General features: G+C 42.1%; 1 protein-coding gene across 2 annotated transcripts in view; it reads left to right on the top strand.

Annotated features, from left to right (window-relative positions):
* kcnk2b (potassium channel, subfamily K, member 2b) overlaps window positions 1-21841 on the top strand; it is a 109638-nt gene that overhangs the window by 74850 nt on the left and 12947 nt on the right. For both annotated transcript variants that reach the window (XM_080790368.1, XM_080790367.1), the window contains 2 exons: window positions 2583-2893; window positions 18152-18269. In XM_080790368.1, coding sequence (XP_080646494.1) covers window positions 2699-2893; window positions 18152-18269 — 313 coding nt within the window. In that variant the 5' untranslated portion in view covers window positions 2583-2698. The remainder of the gene's footprint in view (window positions 1-2582; window positions 2894-18151; window positions 18270-21841) is intronic.

The raw sequence follows: 21841 nt of genomic DNA, 5'->3' as shown, positions 1-21841 counted from the left end.
AAAAGGAGGCTGTGGGAAAATACCTTTAATTTTTAATGCAAAGCCACTTATAATTCAGTTATAGCTGCTCTTAGCGTGCATGAACCACAATGTTTCCTAATTTCAATAACTAATAAAACCATATACTATATATATATATATATATATATATATATATATATATATATAGTGTCCAACTAATCAACAATTAAAATGCATGCATGGGGAATAATGTGTTCACAGTGCCTGCAAGAAGACAAATTACAATGGCGAAAATAAATAAACTAAAATAGGCCTATTATCGGCCGATATATGCATACAAAATTTATATCGAAAAATACCGATATGAGAGAAATGAGCTTGAAGCTTCAGTCACTTTTCCATTAAAGCACTGCAGAGTGTGTGTCTGTGCACTGTGTGCAGTGTGCACCTGGTCCTCGTTGGTGCTCGTTAGCTCATGCTTCTGCACTGGCAAATAGGCCTCCACATCTATGTTATGTACATTTACTTAAGTACTGTAGGCCTATAGTTAAGTACAATTATGAGGTATTTGCACTTTAATTGAGTATTTCCAATACTTTTACTTCTACTCCACTACATCTCAGAGTTCTGTATTTTATTCCACTACATTTATTTGAAAACTTTAGTTAGGGGCCTACTAGTTACTTTTATTATTTTAGCAGAAAATAGCAGATCTACAAGCTCACCATGTGTTGCAATGCAACACATGGTGAGCTTGTTTAGAAATAGAGGAATGGAAGCGCTGCAGGGATCTGTTAGTGGCTCTTAGATGGGTGCTCTTTGGTGATACAGGTAAAACCATATAGACAAAAGGTATCCTTCCTCCAAGTAGTACTGCTTGTCAAAATGTGAATTGCAGACTTGAAAAGAAAATAATCCAAGGCACTCCGTCTTTGGTGAAAATCTTTATAATTTATTTGAAGATGAGCAAGGCAAATAAATAACAGGACCAACGCGTTTCGACCAAAAGGTCTTCGTCAGGGTCTATCTACATGGTGAGCTTGGTATGGTATTTTCAAAGGATGTTTATACATTTGAAAACTTGAAATGAGACATTCTGCATAATGAATACTTTTACTTTTGGTACCTTTTACATTTAACATTTTAATACCAATACTTTTGTACAGTTGCAGTATTTATACTTATAACTAGTACCGCATATATCGGTATCGGTTGATATCGGTATCGGAAATTCGGAGTTGGAATCGGCACATCCCTAGCAAGCAGTAATGACCAACAACTGTGAACCAATAGCTGTAATTATTTCCATGACATCAACTTTTAATTAAAGATTTTCAGCACAACATTATCAAGTGTAACATATTGGAAACTGAGTGAATAGGCTCATTTCGTTCAGAAATTTTGAAAAGTTGGCTATATAGGCCAAGAATTAATATTTAATCAACCATGGAGTACGATTTGTCATCCCCAGTTGACAGTGAAGTGACAATTTAAGGACTTTTTAGACCTCAAAAAGAAAGAAAGAAAAGTGCCATTACTGCATCAAAAGTAATCGACAAACTATACTAAAGTATAGTATACTACTAAATACTATAAAAACCTCGCTTTGCAAGTCATTGTCAGCTTGTAGAACGGCTATTTTCACAATGTTGAACTGAAAATGTATGCCTCAACTCCTACAATTCCAAGTGCTTATCAGGGTGGGGGTCCCCAGTTAAAATATGATTATTTTGGAGGTCCACTGAATTAAATAGAAGATTATATATGTGTTGAATGCCGTAGCTTTACTGAGCAGCTGTGAATATGCAATCTTAATTATTCTCTGATTCGTGAAGTCCAACACAATCAGTTATGTGCTCATATTTATTTTATTTTTATTTATCAAACATTTGTCATATAGATTTATGATATCCTGTTCCTTGTTTCCGAGAGTGGATGAAGCGTCATGGATCAATCTGGAAGAAGGATCCTATAATGGACCAAATGACACATTTCATTATAAACTAATAGGTTGGCTGAAATATTGCTTTTTACAAAACATTTCTGCAATTCCGTTATGGCTGTATAGAGAGATCTATTAATCAATATGTGTAGACAACTACTGGTATTTAGAAGGAAAAAATATTTCAGTTGGAAAATTGGACCTATAGCAATCCCACAGATTGAAGAGTTATTAATTCAGTGACTGGAGTAAAGTATGTTCCATCCATCCATCCATCTTCAACCGCTTAGCCGTAGTCGGGACGTGGGGGCAACAGCTCCACCAGAGTGCTCCAGACTTCCCTCTCTAGAGCAACATTTTCTTTTCTATCACCATCATCTTTATCACCTGCTCTAACTAAGATTTTTCATTCAATAAGGACTAGTGTGGACTTTATGACACCACCTCCAAAGTCCTTAAATCAACTTCAATATTGCCATAACTCAGCCACCTGACAGCTCACCACTAGTGCTCAAATGTATATGAATTTGAGATATTATTATTATGTTTCTATTACTGACATAATATATGAAATGTCTATGTCAGTGTTTATGTGTAAACATGTTTATGGGACCAACAATGTTGTTTGCCTAAATTGTGAAAAGAAAAGATGGAAAAAAAAATGTTTTTGTACTTACAGTGGCCGCACCTGATCTTCTTGATCCAAGGTCTGCCGCCCACAACCTCAAGCCACGCCTCTCTTTCTCCTGCAAACCGCTGGTGCTGAACGTCCCTGAGGACGAGTACGAGAGCAGGATGACCGTGAGGTGGAAGACTGTGTCGGCCATCTTCTGCCTGGTAGTGGTCTACCTCATCATCGGGGCCATGGTGTTCCGGGCACTGGAACAGCCGCACGAGAGTTCCCAGAAACTGGCCATCCTAGCAGAGAAACTGGACTTTTTAGCCGTGCACGCCTGTGTCAACTCCTCGGAACTGGAGGACCTGGTCAAGGTTGGTTTAAGTAGCAGCACCACACTGATTAATCTATACTGTTCTTCTCCACACCTCCGCTATTCCTGAAGCCTGTCCGGAGTTGTTTTTTTGTGTGAAATATCTTTAAGAATGCTCTTGTATCCTCAACTAAACTTCACAGACAGACAGACAGACTGACTGACTGACTGAAGGTATGGCCTTTGCCCATTGGTATAATATTTAGCCAAAGAAGATGCTGTAATCTGAAGCATATCCCAAGATGAATCATTATTAAGTGTGATCAGATCATAACTTGTTGATCCCCACAGGCTAATCTCAAGCACACGGATCCATCAACTTCATTTTCTTGCTTGGGAGGGTTTATAGATTTGAAGGGAACTTGTTGTGGGTGATGATGGAACACATCCCCTCGGATTTCAAGTAGCATATTGGACAGTTTGATTGGATTGCTGGTAATGATTACATCTCTAATGTGTTCTCCTCCTCCTACTCTTCAACTGAAAGGTCCTGGAGCATAATAATAGGTTACATCATCACTGATCAATCTGCATTCTGCAGCCAGATTGGGTTCCCACCAATCCAGGTCTTAGCAGCAACATACTGTAAAGAATATAGAGTGATAATAGCCCCCCCCCCCCTTCTGGATATTAAGGCTGTTAGAATCTGCAAGATATTGGGGAGGTTGGAAACACATATGAAGTATTAATTTACAAGCTTGTATTTCTTTTGCAATTGGTTATTTATAAAAGAAATACGGTAGCCTCCTCCATTTTCAAAATTGGGCCAAGGAAGGGGCATGAATATACATGAATTATATCTGTCAATAATGTATGCTGTGTTTTGATTTGTGAGCTGCACTATTGTGGCTGCACTAAATGTAACTGGCCAAGTGAACATTATTTTATTGTACATACTCATTATACAGCTCCATATCGCCAGGATTGTGTTGAGAGAGTGAATTTATGACAACCAATGTTCTAGTTTATCTTTATTTTCCCTCTGGGGAGAATTGTTTTGCAGCCAGCAATTATATAAAAACAGGATAGTTAATGTAGGGAAATAGAAATTGATAGCAATTACAAAATGTTTTCAAATATGTTTGTATACATGGGAGTGCAAGGAATTAGTGCTATATGCCATTAAGCCTTAAAATAGCATTAGAAGAGTTCTGAAACGTCAACCTATACAGTAGCTCAAACTCTGGAGTCGATGGCCCTGGCATTTCAATATAGCACTAGTCCTCCTAAGGAACTGCTCGTTACTGAAAATGTAAAACCCCATGAGATCTAGCTGACCATTTTAACATCAGTATAAGACGCCTTAAAGGCGAGGAGCGACCGTAGGGCTGAGACACTCTACCGGAAAAATGTCACTTCATTATGTCAGCACTACAGCGGAGCGGACAGACGGTGAAATCTCTACCGAAGTCCTGATGTCACTCGCTCATCCCTTGGTCAAGGGCTGTAGAACTTTCATTTAAAATGGTCTCATATAAGCATTGTGGTCCAAAAAAATTGCAAATTCAAAACAGGTGGTACGCAGGGGCCTTTGAGTGATATTCAACGAGAGCTTCCAAAGCTTCCAAGCTTCCAAACTCCAACACTAGTAGCTCATAAAATGTCTACGTGGATTTTTATGAAACAAACACTTTGCAGATAGAGGATAATTCAAGATTTCCCTACAGCTGCAATGTTGGTGATTTTGACGTTATTTAATATAATTAGAGAGGACTTTTCTGTTTGGATTAATGGGGTGTCTATGGGAAGTAGCACCTAGGTAGCACCTTGCAGGCAAAACACGTAATTTCATTGACTCACAGCTCGCTCAAATCTGCTCTGTAATCTGTAAAGTTCGATCTTTCATTTGGTATAGATCGTGAGTGTACTGCCTCTCTATGAAACTGTATAAAGCGAAAACGATAGTTTGGAAAATCGGATGAATTAAACATGACGCAGCTGTGGCACTCGGAAGATAGACGGCAACCTTTAAAGGCAACCGGTAGATGAGTAGTGCCAAATTGAGAGAGCACACTGTGAATTACCAGTTAAAAAGTCCATTGTGAAGTCCAATCCATTATCCATCCAATCAGTTTAGGATTGAGTTAAAAGGACACGTTATACTCTCTGGACGGTATTGAACGTCGAAGAGAAATAAAAAAGCACACCCGTGTGAAAGGGGGCTCTCATCGTACATCATCATGACGTAAAATAGACGCTAAAGGGCTATTTGCTCAGACACTATGTCGACCTATTGTCCATTCATTGTCAATGGGAATTTGTGTAGGACAAAGTTTGTGCACACACACACCAAAGGCTAGATATACTGTAGGAGGGGCTAGCGCCCCTCAAAAACTAAGTTCTGTCCACATATACATTACATGGATGTTATGAGCTTGTAGATCGGCTATTTTCAGGGGCTTAAGTTATTAATTCAAAATGTATTACATTACGGCGGAAAATGTTTGGGATGCCCTGGTTTAGACAGATGCTAGGTTTGATCTTTACCTGGTATCCTAGATACTTTGTAGCAGTTAATTGTTTTTTCACCCTATTTACTTGGCCATTTACCCTGTCATTTATTGACTAGGGTTCATGCCACTTAAGCATTTTTGGCATCTGCAGGTCTATTTTAAAGTCTTTAAAAGCTCTGACCTTGCACTTTGTAAGTCTCTATAAAAGCGCCTGTTAAATTAAATGCTTTATTTTAAATTGAGAATTCTTCTCTTGGCTGGCTACCGGGGACAATACTGGAATGTTTCCAAAGCTAATAGGAACCATCTACTGATGAACCCATTTTAAGCGGGAACCCCTTTTTGTGTTAGCATTACGTTATGCTTGAGCTATTTAAAAATAACAGATCTACAAGCTTGTAGGTCTGCTATTTTAGAAAAATCGAAGAACGACTGAAATAGAAACATAGCTTTTTCAGAAAACTCATTTTCAAACAGACATTTTTAGAATCTGATCTCAGGTCAGAATGGGTTAAGATATTGTGTAAACAGAGTACAGAGTTGTCTGTACAAGTTGTCTTGGCCACAGATGATATCAAGACATGAGCTCTCACCTGAAGAGGTTTCACATGCTTCACATCAATCTTAAATGCTGGAGAGGCAGTGCTATTTTTGCGTGGTGCAACCACTCCTACAACCAGCAATGTCCGTGTACCTGTTTGTTTGTGTACCTGAATGAGCACGAGTATGTGACTTATTTATGCCAGTAGGGGGCGCCAGAAACAGAGAGAGGGGTAGTGCTGTGTCTCTAATGAGAGAGAGAGAGTGAGAGAGAGAGAGAGAGAGAGAGGGGGGGGGGGGGGGGGGGGAATTGCACCACTCAGTTCACACGTGTGTGATTTTTTTTCTTATCTCATGCAGTGCAGTAAAATCCTTATTATTAAATGTAAAGAAAAGGCAGGTGTTTATCAGAATTTAAACTACACAGAGCAAAGCCTCTGCTGCCATTATCTCGTAATCCTCGTTAAATTCATTCAAAGCTCTCTTCTGAACTCTGCTTCAGTACCACAGTTTACACTTTTTTATTTCAGTCCTTAATTCACCCCGTAATGACATCACCTGCATTAAAATCATTTTTCCTTTTATCAAACCGTTTAATGTTTTGGGAAAACCATGGTTTGATGTTAGGAACGATGAAACTTTGTTGGAATCTGTCCTTATAAAAGGAGATGTACACATCTGTATGTTCATCACTGTCACAGAGGAGTCCTCCTGAAACACTGACCAGTCTGTGCAATTGCAACGCCCCTAGAGGGAAGCGGAACTATTCTCAGCCAGACTTTCACCTGTCTTTTTAACACAGATGCACAAAGTTATGATCAGAGGAAACATGGCAGGTCCCACCTTAGACTTATACATTTTAAGGCTAATATATTGAACCCAAGTGCAGGCCAGGACACAGAGGCAGGTACGTAACGTAGCCGGTCAGAAAGTAATGGCAGGTAGCCAAGGCTGAGTGGAATCCAGTAGTGTGGAAAGCCAGGGATGGAGTAGGCCTAGGCGAGGGCGTAATGGCCTTAGACATAAATAGGTGGCCGCATGTCAACACCACCCTCATATTATGTAAGCTTGCCGTAACTCCGTTGCAAGAAATATGCCTACGTTTTAAAGAAGTATCTGAGACTTTTTTATGTTTTGTAGCCATACTCTTACTATCTATGAAAGTAGATTTGTTTTGGTATGATTTTATTTTTATTTAACCACGTATCCTATCTTCAACCTTTTAGAAATGAGTGCCATGGCCTGTGCCGTGGCTCAGCGGTCCAGGCACCTTGGCCGGTAGCCCGCCCGCCCCCGCGCGCGCGCGTGTAATGCACGTAATCTGAGAACCGTTTCACCCACCGACTTCACGCGTTCCACACCCCCACAGGGTGTGCAGTGCCCGGTATCGAGTCGGTCGGACCCACGGTTGAGGCCAACTCCTTTCACCTTTGATAGGCTCTGCCAGTGGGCCTAATGAGGCCAACTCCTTTCTTCTGTGCAATTTCCAGCCTCTGCCTCAGCCAATTGAGGCTCAACCAATGCCCACTGGCTCTGCCAGTGGGCATTGGTTGACAGTTAAAACGGGTGCTATGACAACGTATATCATTAGGTTCCCAAGTTTAATCGTTCCCAAGTAGGCCGGTGGCCGACTGCGACGGGCACGTACAGGTCTAGTTCATTTTAATGGCAGCACATATTTTGATTGTTCACTTACTGTATATAAACTTTTCCCCTTTTTTTTATATATTTTCTTTCACATTGTAGGTTGGAGACTGGAGATGATGTAATTTTTTTGTTACCTCCACGAATCAACCATGCATTAGCAGCAGGGCCCAGACTGGAATAGAAATGCGATTTCAGGGGGGGGGGGGGGGGGGGGCTATTAGACTCAATAGCAATAACCCACCTATCCCCCAGACTCGCCCCCCCGACCCCGAGTCAGAGTTCAGGGTTTTAATGAATGTAGAATTATGTGCAGGATGTAATTTACATACAGTAGGTACAAAAATGAGGGACTGCATTTATTTTTATTTTTAGAGGTCAAGCCAGAAGGGTGAAGAGCCCAGTTTTGGCAGTTATTTGCTGTCGTTTTCCATGAAATCAGGCAATATGGTAGAGGGTCATGGGAATCGCTCAAGAACTGAAGCTCACAGTCATTCCTCAAAGGATATCTGACCTTTAGATCTCCCAATGAATTAATTATATTATCTGCTCTATATATCCACTTTTTTTTTTTTACATCACTCCTCTCTATATAACATTACTTGTTAGTCCTAATGCAGTCATTGTAGCTATCAAGCTATCTTGAGTATCAAGTAGTATTTCGCTACTAATTAGAAGACAGGCATTGTCTAGTTCTTTTTTCTTTATTGCTTTATTACTTTTATGGCTTGACCTGTCTTATCGCTGCTTACAGCTGTATTTATATATCAGCTATACAAATATATATATATATCTTTTTTTAAAATTATTATTGTTTATTTTAAACCAAAAATCCTCTCTCTCACACTTATGCCAGTGTACCGGACACCAGGGCCAAAGGTCGCCTACCCTGTCTTATCTTAAACTAACCTATAATGTCTGACATTGTTAACAAGTTTGAGAATTCAGTGAGTTATGATTATTTGAACTGTGGAGAGACCTCCTGCTTCTGCTGACATAGGGTGGGCATGCAGTACATGCATTAGCAGACTAATGACTAGCATGACTTTCCCCACACAAAATATGGCAGGCGCAATGCTGCATCGCTCCAATGAACTGCAGCCACAAATGAGGTATCTATGGTGGTAATGACTACCGAAGATGATCGCTGAGAAGACATAGTAATGAACAGGCAAGGGGAGACCCAGGGACAGAGTCTGGAGTCACGAGTCAGGCTGTGGTTAGCTGTAGGTCAAGTTTGCACATTGTTAGCTGCCTTCAATGACTTTATTTTTTGGCACCACCTGAGTGAGTGACATTTCGAGCACACTGCTCTGTGGTTCGCTGTAGGCACAGGGAAACATACAAGAATAGTGACAGGACAGTAACTTGAATTGAAGTGTGACTGACTGAATCAACAGTCTATGATCTGACTGGCAGCGTGGGGTAGGGAGAAGTGGTGGGTGTGACAATTTGCCCCCTTATGGAGTCATAGATCTCATTTTATTTCAATGTGCTGGGCAGGTGACATTAAAATGATCAAGGATTTACTTTTTCTTTCTTCTGTCAATTCAATGATGAATATCTCCTAATATAATATTTGGGACATCAGGAGGTTTGATTGCAATTTTTGTGGCACATAAAAAAGGTCTCAGCAGTAGATTTGGCATCAGCCTTGGAGTAGAGCTCAACCGTTGCCAGATTATAATTTATTTTAATGCCGAACACGATTTTGGATAATAATAGTCAAATAATTGGGGTAAATGAGGTAGAAGAGGCTATTACACTTGTACAGACAACAGCTCTATGTTGGGAAGGCACAGCAGCTGGTAGCCCGGTACACACTGACTACACAGTCACTCAGTAACATTACTGCAGATAATGAGATTGACACAGAACCGGCACTGAGTAGACATGTAAAAAAAAAAATATTAACTGTCAAGCCTTCACTATCTATTGTGAGCTAATTTGCAGAAACATTTTATCACTCTCAGGGAAAGGATTAATCTGGTGAGAGCTGCTTTCAAAGCAAACCGTGTTGCTTTGAAATTATATTGTTGCCTGAAATGGAGTCATAGTTCAGCCGGGGCCGTCCGTGCACTCGCCCGGTGCGGCGACTCTCCACTCCCCCAGTCCACGTTCCTCTGTATCTGCACTCTAACTGCAATGCTGCCGCTGGAAACTGAACGTCCCCCATGGGATAAATAAAGTTCTACCTACAGTATCATATCTATTGTGAAAGTAAACTTATGCGCAACTGCTCAGTAGTTTGAATGCAGTTTCTGTCCTTTTTGATATTGTCCTGGGCTCTGATAGCCGCAGGCAAAAATCTTTTTCCGCGGCTGCGAGCTGTGAGATATCACCAGTGCTTTTCATTATGCATCTTCAGAAACAGTGAAGGTGTGACGACGGGAAACTTGTAGCATCCTGCAGGAATGGGAGAGATGGAGCTTCCTTGTGGTGCGTTCAGCTGATCTCACCATGCACTCGCAAATTGTTAACTTACTGTACTGTACCAAGTAAGTAATACCAGACTTGAATGACTATAGGATTACACTATACTGTGCTGTTGAGTAAAGTTAATTCATATAATCCCCTATTTTATACTGCATTACACAAAAGTAGTGAAAATATCACTACCACTTTAAAAATAGTCCAAATAGCCGATCTACAAGCTCACAACGTCTCGATGTAGATCGGTTAGTTGAACTACCGGTATTTTAAGATGCTTTTCAAAATAGTAAAAAATGGCTAATAAGTTTAGGGATAAGGGATAAGGGTGGCGCAAGATGGAGCCCCATGTCTTTTTCTGATAATTTATTGATGCACACACAGCCCCAACACAGGTGTTGCCCACTTTCACTATCGCACGCACGCACGCACATACATACATACATACATACATACATACGTGTACAGTATGTGTAATACAGTATACATGCACATACCTTTGGCATGCTCCCAATGATCAAAAGCCAATACTTTCGAACTGAGCCGAGGACTGAAAAGAGACGTTCCCTCAAAGGGAGCAATTAAAAGAGTGTGTGATGTGGAAAGCTAGAGCGGGAATTCGGTCTCTCTCCTCACGTCTAATCGTTTATCTCGGCCAAGAGACAGGCTTCAGATTATCCCATCTTATCGGTTTTCACGGTCGCATCGAGTTGAATTCCAGAATTCTGCATTAGTACGTCTACTAGGCTGCGGAAAACAATGAAGCAGACGGAAGCCATCTGTGTGTTTTCCTGAATGAGCTTATTTCAGGATGTCAAAAACGATTAAGGTGTGTGTGTGTGTGTGTGTGTGTGTGCATGCTTTTTAATGATCTTGTGTCAACCTGAGCGGATGACTTACATTAGCATCATGCACTGTATACTGCAGCTATTCATGACCCCAGCATTTCTTATGCTCATCATATCTCATCAAGCCTTATCCCTCCGGCCAGTGGCCTCTCATGTCACAGGTCTGCTGCATGGGTGTCGCTACATTATCGCCTCGCTCCGCTGTTTCCCATCCATTATTCGCCGATTTCTGCTTTCACGCACACTGCCCCATGTAGCCTAATCACATCCAACAGTCTCAGGGTTGCACACAGGTTAATGGAGAGTACTCTATCCCCGTTTGCTGGGCTTGACGAATCGAAACGGACAGCTCCCTGACTTTGTAACGACCCCAAGTCGCTGTATGCCTGGAGTGTGTGGGCGGTGTGACGCAAAATTATGCTTCCCCGGCCCTACTGTTAATTGTGTGTGTGTGTGTGTGTGTGTGTGTGTGTGTGTGTGTGTGTGTGTGTTTTCTTAGAATTTTTCCCATGGTTCCAAAGACAGATGACTAGGCAATTAGAGTTTAGGTTTTGTGGTTTAGAGTTATGGCTTATTAAGTTACCCACTGGTGACACACTGAAAGAGAAAATGGCAGATGTGTGTGTGTGTGTGTGTGTGTGTGTGTGTGTGTGTGTGTGTGTGTGTGTGTGTGTGTGTGTGTGTGCACACGCTGGTTCAGGACCATGGACAGCGATGTGTGCTGTTTTATATTCCTGCCATGTTGATTTGTAACATAATAGAACTGATTAAAAGGAGCCAGAGCTAGATAGCAATCATTATCTTTCTTATCCCCCCCCCAAAGAAAACCCCATGATCATCAGATGTTATTATTATATTATATAAGGAGGAACAATTTTTAACAAAAATTATGTTTTTATGTATAGACGTGGTCACCAGTTTTTTTTTTTTTTTAAACATATGTTTATTGATTTTCTTTACAGTACAAAGAAATATTTTCAAAACAATTGACATATATTTTTCCCCCCCACATCCCCATGGCAGCACAAATACAAACAAAATCTTATTACGAAATGTTTTACGTGGCCACCAGTTGAGTTGAGATTTCACCTTAGCACCACCCACCTTATCCAGTCCCTCCTCCTATATGACCACCCACCTTATCCAGTCCCTCCTCCTATATGACCACCCACCTTATCCAGTCCCTCCTCCTATATGACCACCACCCACCTTATCCAGTCCCTCCTCCTATATGACCACCCACCTTATCCAGTCCCTCCTCCTATATGACCACCCACCTTATCCAGTCCCTCCTCCTATATGACCACCCACCTTATCCAGTCCCTCCTCCTATATGACCACCCACCTGTCCTAGTCATTAATTAATTCATTCATTCATTGAGAATGGATTTGTTTTGATATTTCTCCAACTGCAAATATTAAAAATTAAACCTATATTGAGTAACCATCGTACACTACTGTGTCTTCTCCTCTGATACTATTAGTGAGTCTTATTTTGAAGAGTCACTACAGGGAGTCTGATTAGTTAGTTACTTGCTACTTGTCTGCACTGCTAGGGATCAAATCAAAGCTGTGCTGAATGAATTGATTTTGTTTTAGGATCGCTCATATTAACGTTTTTACCAACATGAACACCATTCAATATGGAAACTACTTCTTCTTCTGTCGTATGTCCTTAGACCTTCAGCTCCGTTGCAGCAAGCCAGTCCAGTGTGTCATTGTCTAGGTCAATTAGCCCACGGTCGCCATTCGGTGGCCGGTATATAGGGCAGCTGGTCAGCACATGTTCAACAGTCTGTAATGGGGTCTGTGAGACCCCACTTCTGCATGGATGCACCAATGCGTCCCACACCCGTCCTCAGGCGGTTGAGGGTTGTCCACTCCTTGCGGGGGAGGTGCTGGCCAGGAACATCTGTGGGATCCTCGATGTAGTGGTGAAGCCTGGATGGTTCTGCTGCCTTCTACTGGTCCCTCCATCTTGTCTTCACCCAGGAAGCCTTGGAGGTGTCGGCTGGTGTTGTACGGAGCAGTTCCTGGGCCTGTGTGGCAAAGGGCCGCCGGGACTTGAGACGCATGCGCTGTGGTGTCTCTGTGACGACCTTGTGGAGGAGGTGGGCTTCGCTCAGCTGAGCCTTCCGAGCAAGAGCCAGTGTGGCTGCTTCTCGCCTGACCTCTGCGGGGGCGATTCCAGCAAGGACTGGCAGTTGGTTGGTTGGAGTGGCGCGTAAGCATCCAGAGATAGTCCGTAGGGCGCTGTTGAGGGCAGCGTCCAGTTTTTGGACATGAGGGCTACGGCTCCAGACTGGGGCACAGTACTCAGCGGTGGGGAACACCAGGGCCTCGGTGGAGATGCGCAGCGTCTTCGTGGACGCTCCCCATGTCGTGCCAGCTAGACGCTGTATCAGTGCTGCATGGGCGGTGGTCTTTCCCATGACGCTGTCCAGGTGTTGCTTAAAGGACAGAGTTCTGTCGAGCTTCACTCCAAGGTATGTCGGGGAGGACTGGGACTGTAGCCGGGCGTTGTCAACCATGATGTTGATTTCACGGGTTGCTTCCCTGTTGTAGAGGTGGAACATTGTTGCCACAGTCTTCTCAACACTGAGCTTCAGGCGCCAGTCCTTCAGGTATGAAGACAGGATGTTCATGTCCTCAGATAGGCCTTCCTCTATTGCTTCCCAGGTTGGTTTGCTGAGCAAAATTGCCAGGTCATCTGCGTAGCCGTACTTCCTTGATGTTGTTAGGGGTAGGTCGTGGATGTAGATGTTGAATAACATCGGTGCCAGCACCGGTGCCAGCATGGAAACTACTGATCAGTGATCTTTCAATCATCCATTGCAGTAGTGATGGGTCTTCCTGTTGCTGCATTGCTACTGAAAGGGGACAACCACACCAAGGGGTCTAATGAAGTACTATCAACTCCTAGACAGAAAAATGGATAAAACACAAAGACCGTGGCACACCATCTGTAAAATAAAATGGTGTAGCCAATTATTTTACCGCCAATTAATTTCTTCCCACACCATTCTGTATAGCCACTGCTCTTGTACCCTACTGGCTCGTCTGCCAGAGAGGAGCCCCCACTGGGAGGACTCCTCCCGCTCAACACTCCCCCCACTGACAGGCGCTGCCCTAGCCTGTAATGACCAAGATCACCCTCCCTGCCAATGCAGCTTCACTCCCCTGAACACGCCCCCCTAGACGCCACGGTAGTGGAGAGATACAGGTCATTAGAAGTACAGTAATATCACGGTAGTGGAGAGATACAGGGCATTAGAAGTACAGTAAGATGCAATCATAGGAAGCGTAACATCACAATAAAAACACGATAAATTATGAATAAAAAGTATACAAATGGATACACCCTATACAATAAAACATATACAAACCCTAAACAATCCTCCTGCCTGATGCCGAACAAGTAAGCAAAGCACTAAGCATAGTTGCGACTATGTGCACAAACCACGAGTAATGTTACAGATATCAGCAGGGTGTGTGTTACTATAGTCACACACCTGCATGATATTATTGCTGCCGACTCTGAGTCAGGGAAAGTCAGTTAAGATTTAGCCTCGATACCCAGGCTTTCATTTCGTCTAGTTACGATTGTGCCCATAGTGGAAAGATAGTAAGATACCATACCTCTGTGCCTGTGTGCCGCCTGGGTTTTCACAAATAAAAGCGGACAAACAATTTATTTTGTATTGCTGACTCCTCTGTAGCAGAAGGTTGTTCTCCCGATATATCAAAACTTATTTCAGTTGTGCAACGGAATATGAAATAGGGCTCAAGTGGTTATGTTAAATTATAGAAGATAAATGATCACTCAGGATTTTGCAGAACACCATCAATCACCGTCCCCTCAGTCTTCCATCCAACAGTTAATTGCTGACTATACGTAGTGTGGACCAGCAATACACATGCTGTTGAAGTAAGAAAAGAGCAATTACATTTGCAAGGGTTGCAAAACATATTCTCCACATTATTCTCAGGAGAATACGAGAGAAAACTACTGCATTTGTCAATGAGCGAACGTATATTGCTGCGTTACCACCAGCAGCGACAAAAGATAATTGGTGCAGCTACATTCACTTCAACCGTTGTTGAAGTGTTCTTCAAGCCATACTTCATACAGTAAATGAAATGAAAAATGGTGGGTGAAATACTGCAGAAGAGGGAACCAACTGTGTAGATTTCCATTTCCAGAAGAGAGCAGGAATTGTAGCAGGGACAGAAGGGGAGAGACAATGGTGAAACGAAAACACACAACACATTGACACTTAATTCACTGCATCATTGGAGGGTTGAATGAAGTGTAAAAAAACAATAAACACGTCAACTTATCTTTTGTAGCGTGTCATGACAAGTGGCGGCCGTCGATTTTTATCTGCATGCTGCTGACTTCCACAGAAAAATAGCTTGTAGTCGTGTGTTGCTTTGTTGCTGCTATTGTGAGCACAGCATAAGGCTTGTTTTGTTTTGGTCACACACTAGTTCACACCCACTCTTCACACTGAACTAATCTTCTGTGTGTGTGTGTGTGTGTGTGTGTGTGTGTGTGTGTGTGTGTGTGTGTGTGTGTGTGTGTGTGTGTGTGTGTGTGTGTGTGTGTGTGTGTGTGTGTGTGTGTGTGTGTGTGTGTGTGTGTGTGTGTGTGTGTGTGTGTGTGTGCATTACATTTGCTGTTAAATGTAATAAATTCTAGATTGCAGGATCCAGAGACAGATATGGAGGCTCTATTCCCTGTACTTTTCCTTAGGACACAGTGTGCATACACATGTATTGTGTGCATACACATGTATTGTGTGCACTGCTGTGCTTGTGCGTGCGTGCGTGTGTTCTGCTGCCTCCTGCTGACGGCTTCACTCAGGAGACACTCCTGTGATAAGAGTAGAGGTCTGAGTGGATGCATACACTGCCCTGCTGCTCCCCCATGCTGCTTGTCTGGTATTTAAGGTAGTCACGCTCTGCTGGGCAAGTGGGCATGTTTGCCTTGAGAGAGACACTCACACACACACACATGCATACGCACGCACATGCACAAGCACACACATAATGCCAAACATTTGCTTAGTCCAGACTAATCATTACAGTACAACCACCTGCCGTGTTTTGCTGTAATTACGCACCGGTTTCCTATAAATAAGTGTGACTGATTCTTCTTTCTTTTTTTTTCCGAGTCCAGAAAAGATTGATTAGTCAGCCTTCCGGCCCCAAGTGTTTGCAAGGTGTTTTCTTTGTTTTATGTTAATTCGTTTTCAATCTGCTGTCCTTTTTTTCTCGAGAGAGAGCTGACTTTTGCCACAATTGACTAAATGATTATTCAGTGATTTTCACTAATATTCATTAACCCACCTCAGGGAGCCTCAAAGTGGAAGGGAATTAACAGTACTCCACACAACACATTTTATAGGTAGCTCTCCACCGCACTGATGTCGGTATAGCGGTAAGCATTTGAAAGCGTGGACGAAAATCTGTTGTCAAATGGGTGGTGTGCACGCTATCGTGTCGTCTCGACCAAACTTGCTCAGTCGGCTCCCGCCAGCTACTACCCGTCGGTAGCAGTGGGGAAGAGAGAGAGGGTAAAGGCTCTGTAGAACTCCCTTGTTGGGTCTAGCCTGTTTGGCCAGAGCAAATCAGTTTTAGTTTTTCCTGCAGGTGCAAGCCTAGATAGGCCAGAGACATTACCCATGTCACATTTGAACTACATACTGTACCATGGGCCCTATCTTTGCCAATGCCTTGTCCTTTCGCACTACCCGCTATACCCGTGAATTACACACAGTGCAGTTGGTACTGTACCTAAATGGTATCTTACGGCCGCACTACCTGCTATACATTATGCCGACTCCGTTATTTGCACCTGGAGGTGTGGCCGTACGCGAGTTGTTGCATTATCCCTAAAATTGCTATCTTGCCCACACACATTTGGGAAAGCACATAGTTGATTGTAAAACCAATATTACCTAATTCTCCATGAATCTCTGTGATTCAAAATGTTCTACTGTATAATCGGCAGAAGTGACAGTCAGACAGTGTCAATTCCTTGTGTCAATTGTGTTTATAAGACAATAGTCTATTCAATGAAGACAATTTGTGCCACGCGATCCCATTTGCTCCAAATTATATGCTTCAGTTTAAATGTATCCATTGCGTAGGAAATAAACAGTGGATTACAATACTATAGCATTCTCCATCAGTAACATGTAGGTGATACATAATATGTCTATCAAATAGGGTTTTATTGAAAGGTAATCTAAGACTAGAGCATAGGAATCAAACCTCGGGTGTCTAGTGTTTAGTGTGCAGTGGCAGAGTCGAGTAGCACAGACCCATGGTACTTCAGAATTAAGTGATTGTGATTGTCATTACAATTTTACTGTAATCCACAAAAGTATGACTGTTAATTCCTTGTGTCAAAGCATTGTGTTATTATCCGCAGTTGCCAGTTAAGCTTATCAAAGAAAAGACATACAATGCTGTTTCATCTGCGTTTGCTATAACCACACAGATCAGTTGAATTAATCAAAAACACAAGCAGATTGCTTTAATTTAAAGTTTTCTATAACCAGCAATGTGTGAGTGATAATTCTGTGTATCAAATATTATTGTATTCCAAGGCGATCTCACTTTTCCATGGCAGAGAGGATGAGTGTAAGATTGCACTAGGGATAATTGCTTGCGCAGTCTTCTCTTAAAGGCGCCCAAACCACACCTGTGCATAATGTAACGGGTAGTGCAGGTGTTTTAGGGATATGGCTGGTGTCCGAAGATAGCAAATTTTGCACGTGAACGCCCCTTGCTAAATCCCCAAATAGAGGGTATAGGAATTTCGGCCGAAAATAGGTCCCCATATTCTCAACTTTCCATTCCTATACCAATCAACTCCAAAGCAAAGAAAATGTGGGGGCAGAGGTTCTGCTCTGGCATCCAGGGAGTGTGTGTGCACCGTGATTGTGCACAGCGTGTGCACAATCGTAGTTCTTTCTTATAACTCCTATATATTTTGTCCAATGATTGGGAATGCAAATCAGTACTCATGATGTGAGTTTTCAAATCATGAATGCCGTGTCCAATGAAACATTGCATGCACATGCCCACAAGTCAGATGAAGATATACCACCCCTTTCACATTGGTCTATTACTGTATATGGCCACCAGCAGGTCGTTTTTGCAATAGTTTGTGTGCTGAACTTTTGGACAGTTAAACATCGATGTAGGAGCATGTAGTATAGTCTATTGGTGGAGAGTTACGTACACATGACATATCAAGATCACCATTTCAAATGTATGCATGTGTGTGAATACCTCTGTTTAAATGTTAAACCCTTTCCCTGTCGTTTCCAGCAAGTGGTTTCAGCAGTCCGCGCTGGTGTAAACCCAACAGGAAAGGTATCCAATTACACAAGCCTGTGGGACCTCAGCTCCTCCTTTTTCTTTGCCGGCACTGTCATCACCACCATCGGTAAGAGTAATCATATCTCCTTTCTAATTATATCGTCGCTGTCGGGCAGAAACCAGCTAACTCCATTTTTCCGGGTTTCCTTTTTTCAAATGTATTTATTCGTCAATGAACGCTATTGAACCCCCTTTTGTGTGTTGGGTAAACAAATATTGAACCAATTAAACAGCACTTGGACAAAACCAGCTAACAACCAGCTAACCAAATTGGATCCTCAAACTGTCTACTAAACCAGCTAACTCCACCGGGAGGGGGTGGAGTTAGCTGGTGTTGCCCTCTCTCCTCCCCTGCAGTGGTGCAGCTTGGAGATCCATTGTCAGCTGTTCTCATCAATGATGGACAAAACCTCCTGACTACATTTGAGCTGGATTGGGGTAAAGTGGTGATGATACAGTATATTGACATATGCAAGTGTCTGACAATAATTCTATAAAATCACAATACCAACTTTGATGAGGCAGTTTGCTTTGTCTTAAAAAAATATCAGGTTTTCTTAATTTCCTGAAAAATATGTATATAATATAAGCCTATACAGTATATAGTTATCTGGTTTCTGCCCAACAGCAGAGATACAATGACAAATGCATAGTGTACACTATTCAGTATTATATAGGGCATGTTCGGAAATAGCGCACTGATCGCACTGTGCAATGCAAACTAATAGGCGAGTGCGCTCCGGTGCGGTATTTCCAAACGCACCCGTAGAGAGATTATCATATAAGTATTTGTTATTGCCTTCAATATTAGGCAACGACGAATGTCGGACAATAATTATCACACCCATAACCTTATTTATTCACAAAATAAATGATGTAACAATTCTGTGAGCCGTAGGAGGTCACTGATTTTACGCTCTGTTTTGGTTTCTTTGCACCCAGATCAACTCATCAGCCGTTAATCCATTAAAAACGGGAAAGCATTTTTTTGCACTGGGCTGGCTATTCAATAATAGCTGATCTACAAGCTCAGAGCGTGTCACTACATAGTGTGCTATTTTTGAACATTTCTTTGAAGGTCCATGTTATACGCTGCATCTTCAGTATCTGTTCTAAAGAGTGTGGGGTCACGCTCCGAAAATAGCTTATAAAATCTCTCAACGCATCACAGCACGAACTTGTTGATCCACTGTTTTCGGTATTTTGGGCCAACAGTGCCCTTTTAGGAGATTTCAGCCCCTGCCTCTCTAACATTCTCTGCACATCCCTGGTCAGGTCTTAATGGGTTCTGTGTTTGGCGGATGAGTTTGGTCCAAACAACTTAGTGCAGTGCAGTCTTCCCACAAAAGAGCAAAAATTTGAGGAGCATTCGTTCTTGTCTGACCACTTAGCTGCGGCATAATAAAGAGCTTGTCATCTGCCTCAGTAGAGGATGTGAGGCTGAGGGCCGCATTACGTTAATTCACTCCATTCTAACACCCTTCCTCTCCATCTCCTCTCTCACTCTCTCTCTCTCTGTGCCAGCTCCAGCTGAAAGAGTGTAGTTGCAGAGGAAAAGCAACAGTGTGTTCACGCACGCACAGTTGCACGCACAGTTGCACGCGCGCACAGTTGCACGCACAGTTGCACACACGCACGCACACGCAGTACACAGCCACAGCTACTCTGACAGCTCATCTGATCTTTGTCAGAGCGTTTCTTCTCATTGGGCTATTAGACTTTGTTCCCTAGGGTTTATGTGAAAGCAGTTTTTTCTCCAGTGTGTTAGCTTGTCTTGTGAATGAAAATTGGGTTGTTAGTTGTCTATATCTCTTGTACTTTTCTTGATTTTCACTTTGCGTACTTTGGGTACTGGTGTGTTTTTAATACTCTAGCACTAGCAGTCTAGCACTGCAGATGGTTTTCTGTAGGAATTTAAGCTGGAGATATGTTTTTTCTCGAGCTGCTGTACTACTGTACGCCACAAGGTCAGTGCTCCCTGATATTGCATGAGTTATTCATGGTTCTTTCTTTCGTATGTATTGATATTTGATCAGTAGTACTGTACATGAGAGTGAGTGCTTTCCCTTGGGGTATTGGTACTAGTGTGCTGCAGTCTTAGACAGAAGGCAGTGCGCCATAGATCAGCACACCAGTGTTCATTCATTAAAGGGGAATGCATACCACTCATGTTCAACATTGAACTATGTCATTAATATAACTTAGAGTTGTTGTGTGGAAATAATAAAAAAGTTCCCCAATTCTGTCTAGCCTAGAACTGGAGGTCTAGAACTTGGAGTCATGCGATCAGTGACGTTGGTGTATTCTTATTGTATTGTATTGTCTTTCTGTTTATTTGTCATTTGACATTGTTAATTTAAAACAAATGTATTCAAAGCCATTTGACAAAGTTGTTTTCCGGTATTCATTTTTAAAGTGTAGTGATATATAGCCTAGTACTTTTATACAGATGTGGTCTGACTCATTAGAATGCCTCTCAGTCAGAATGTGAGGTTGGAAACAAACTGTGGAATATTTTGTGGCTACTATGATGAAGCAGTCATCTGTAAAGTGCTGCTAGCTATAATATATACACTATTATGATGCTTTCTGTTTTGAAAAGATTGCAATTTGGTATTTGGTTCTGTCTAGTGCTGAATTCATCTTCATTAGTGTGTAAGCTTTTATGTCTGTATTGAGCAACAACTTCCCTTCATCTATAATCAGTTTAACTCTACACCAAATCTCTTTGCGGAACAAATATCTGATCTATTAGCTTGTGTCGTAACATGACGTGTTGTCATGACGCTGTTGGCATGAAAGAGTCTGTACCTGCAGCATGACATAAAAATAATGGGGGGGCTTAAGTTTGTTAAGTTAAGTTTGTCCATGATCCTCCTCTCCGCAACTGACTGCAGGCTCTCCATTCGGAGGCCAACAACAGAGCTGGCCTTCTTTATGAACTTATTGAGCTTGCAATTCCTTACATTTTTGTACTCGAGGATTCTTTCTTTTGTTGTTCGTAGGATAGGCATTTATAAGCTTTCAGCTTCAGCCTATTCATCACCCAGATCACCTCCATTTATGTTATTGTAACCTTGATCAAGTCTATGAGAGCCTATTTTTATTTCTAATATTGACTATTAAACTGCACAACGGAGCGAAATAATTCATGGAATGTACTAGTTTGCTCATAACAAGGTAAGAAAACAAACCCTCTTTCTGAGGTCCACACATACTACAGCAAATACATTTATTTTGACCAGCATTGAAAGCTTGACCAGGATCTTTACCTAGTAACCGTCGCTAACGTGGTATTGGCCAAGAACAGGCTTGGGTGGGACTTAGCGAACGGCTAATTGGTGCATCAAGGACATCCATATTTGTTCACATGTGCAGTTTAACCGGGAAGTGAAGTGGAACAGCTATTGATTGTGGCTTCCAGCTATCTGTACCTGTAGCAATTGATTGTGCTGTGATGCCCCTTGAGAACCTCATAATTAAGTCTGAGATACCGAGATTCCTCTGCGAGTCTCACCGGAGAAAAGAGACCTCTGGATAGAGTCTGTCCATTAGAAGTGCAGGAATTGGTTGATGTAGGGTTTGTTTTGTTTGCTATTCATGTACAGTACTGAGTTGTGAGCAATTTATACCTTTTTT

This window comes from Protomyctophum bolini, assembly GCF_963924005.1.
Source record: "Protomyctophum bolini genome assembly, chromosome: 19".
NCBI classification, from domain to species: domain Eukaryota; kingdom Metazoa; phylum Chordata; class Actinopteri; order Myctophiformes; family Myctophidae; genus Protomyctophum; species Protomyctophum bolini.
The sequence above is the reverse complement of the archived record's forward strand: the minus strand, read 5'-3'. Positions and strand labels throughout refer to the sequence as shown.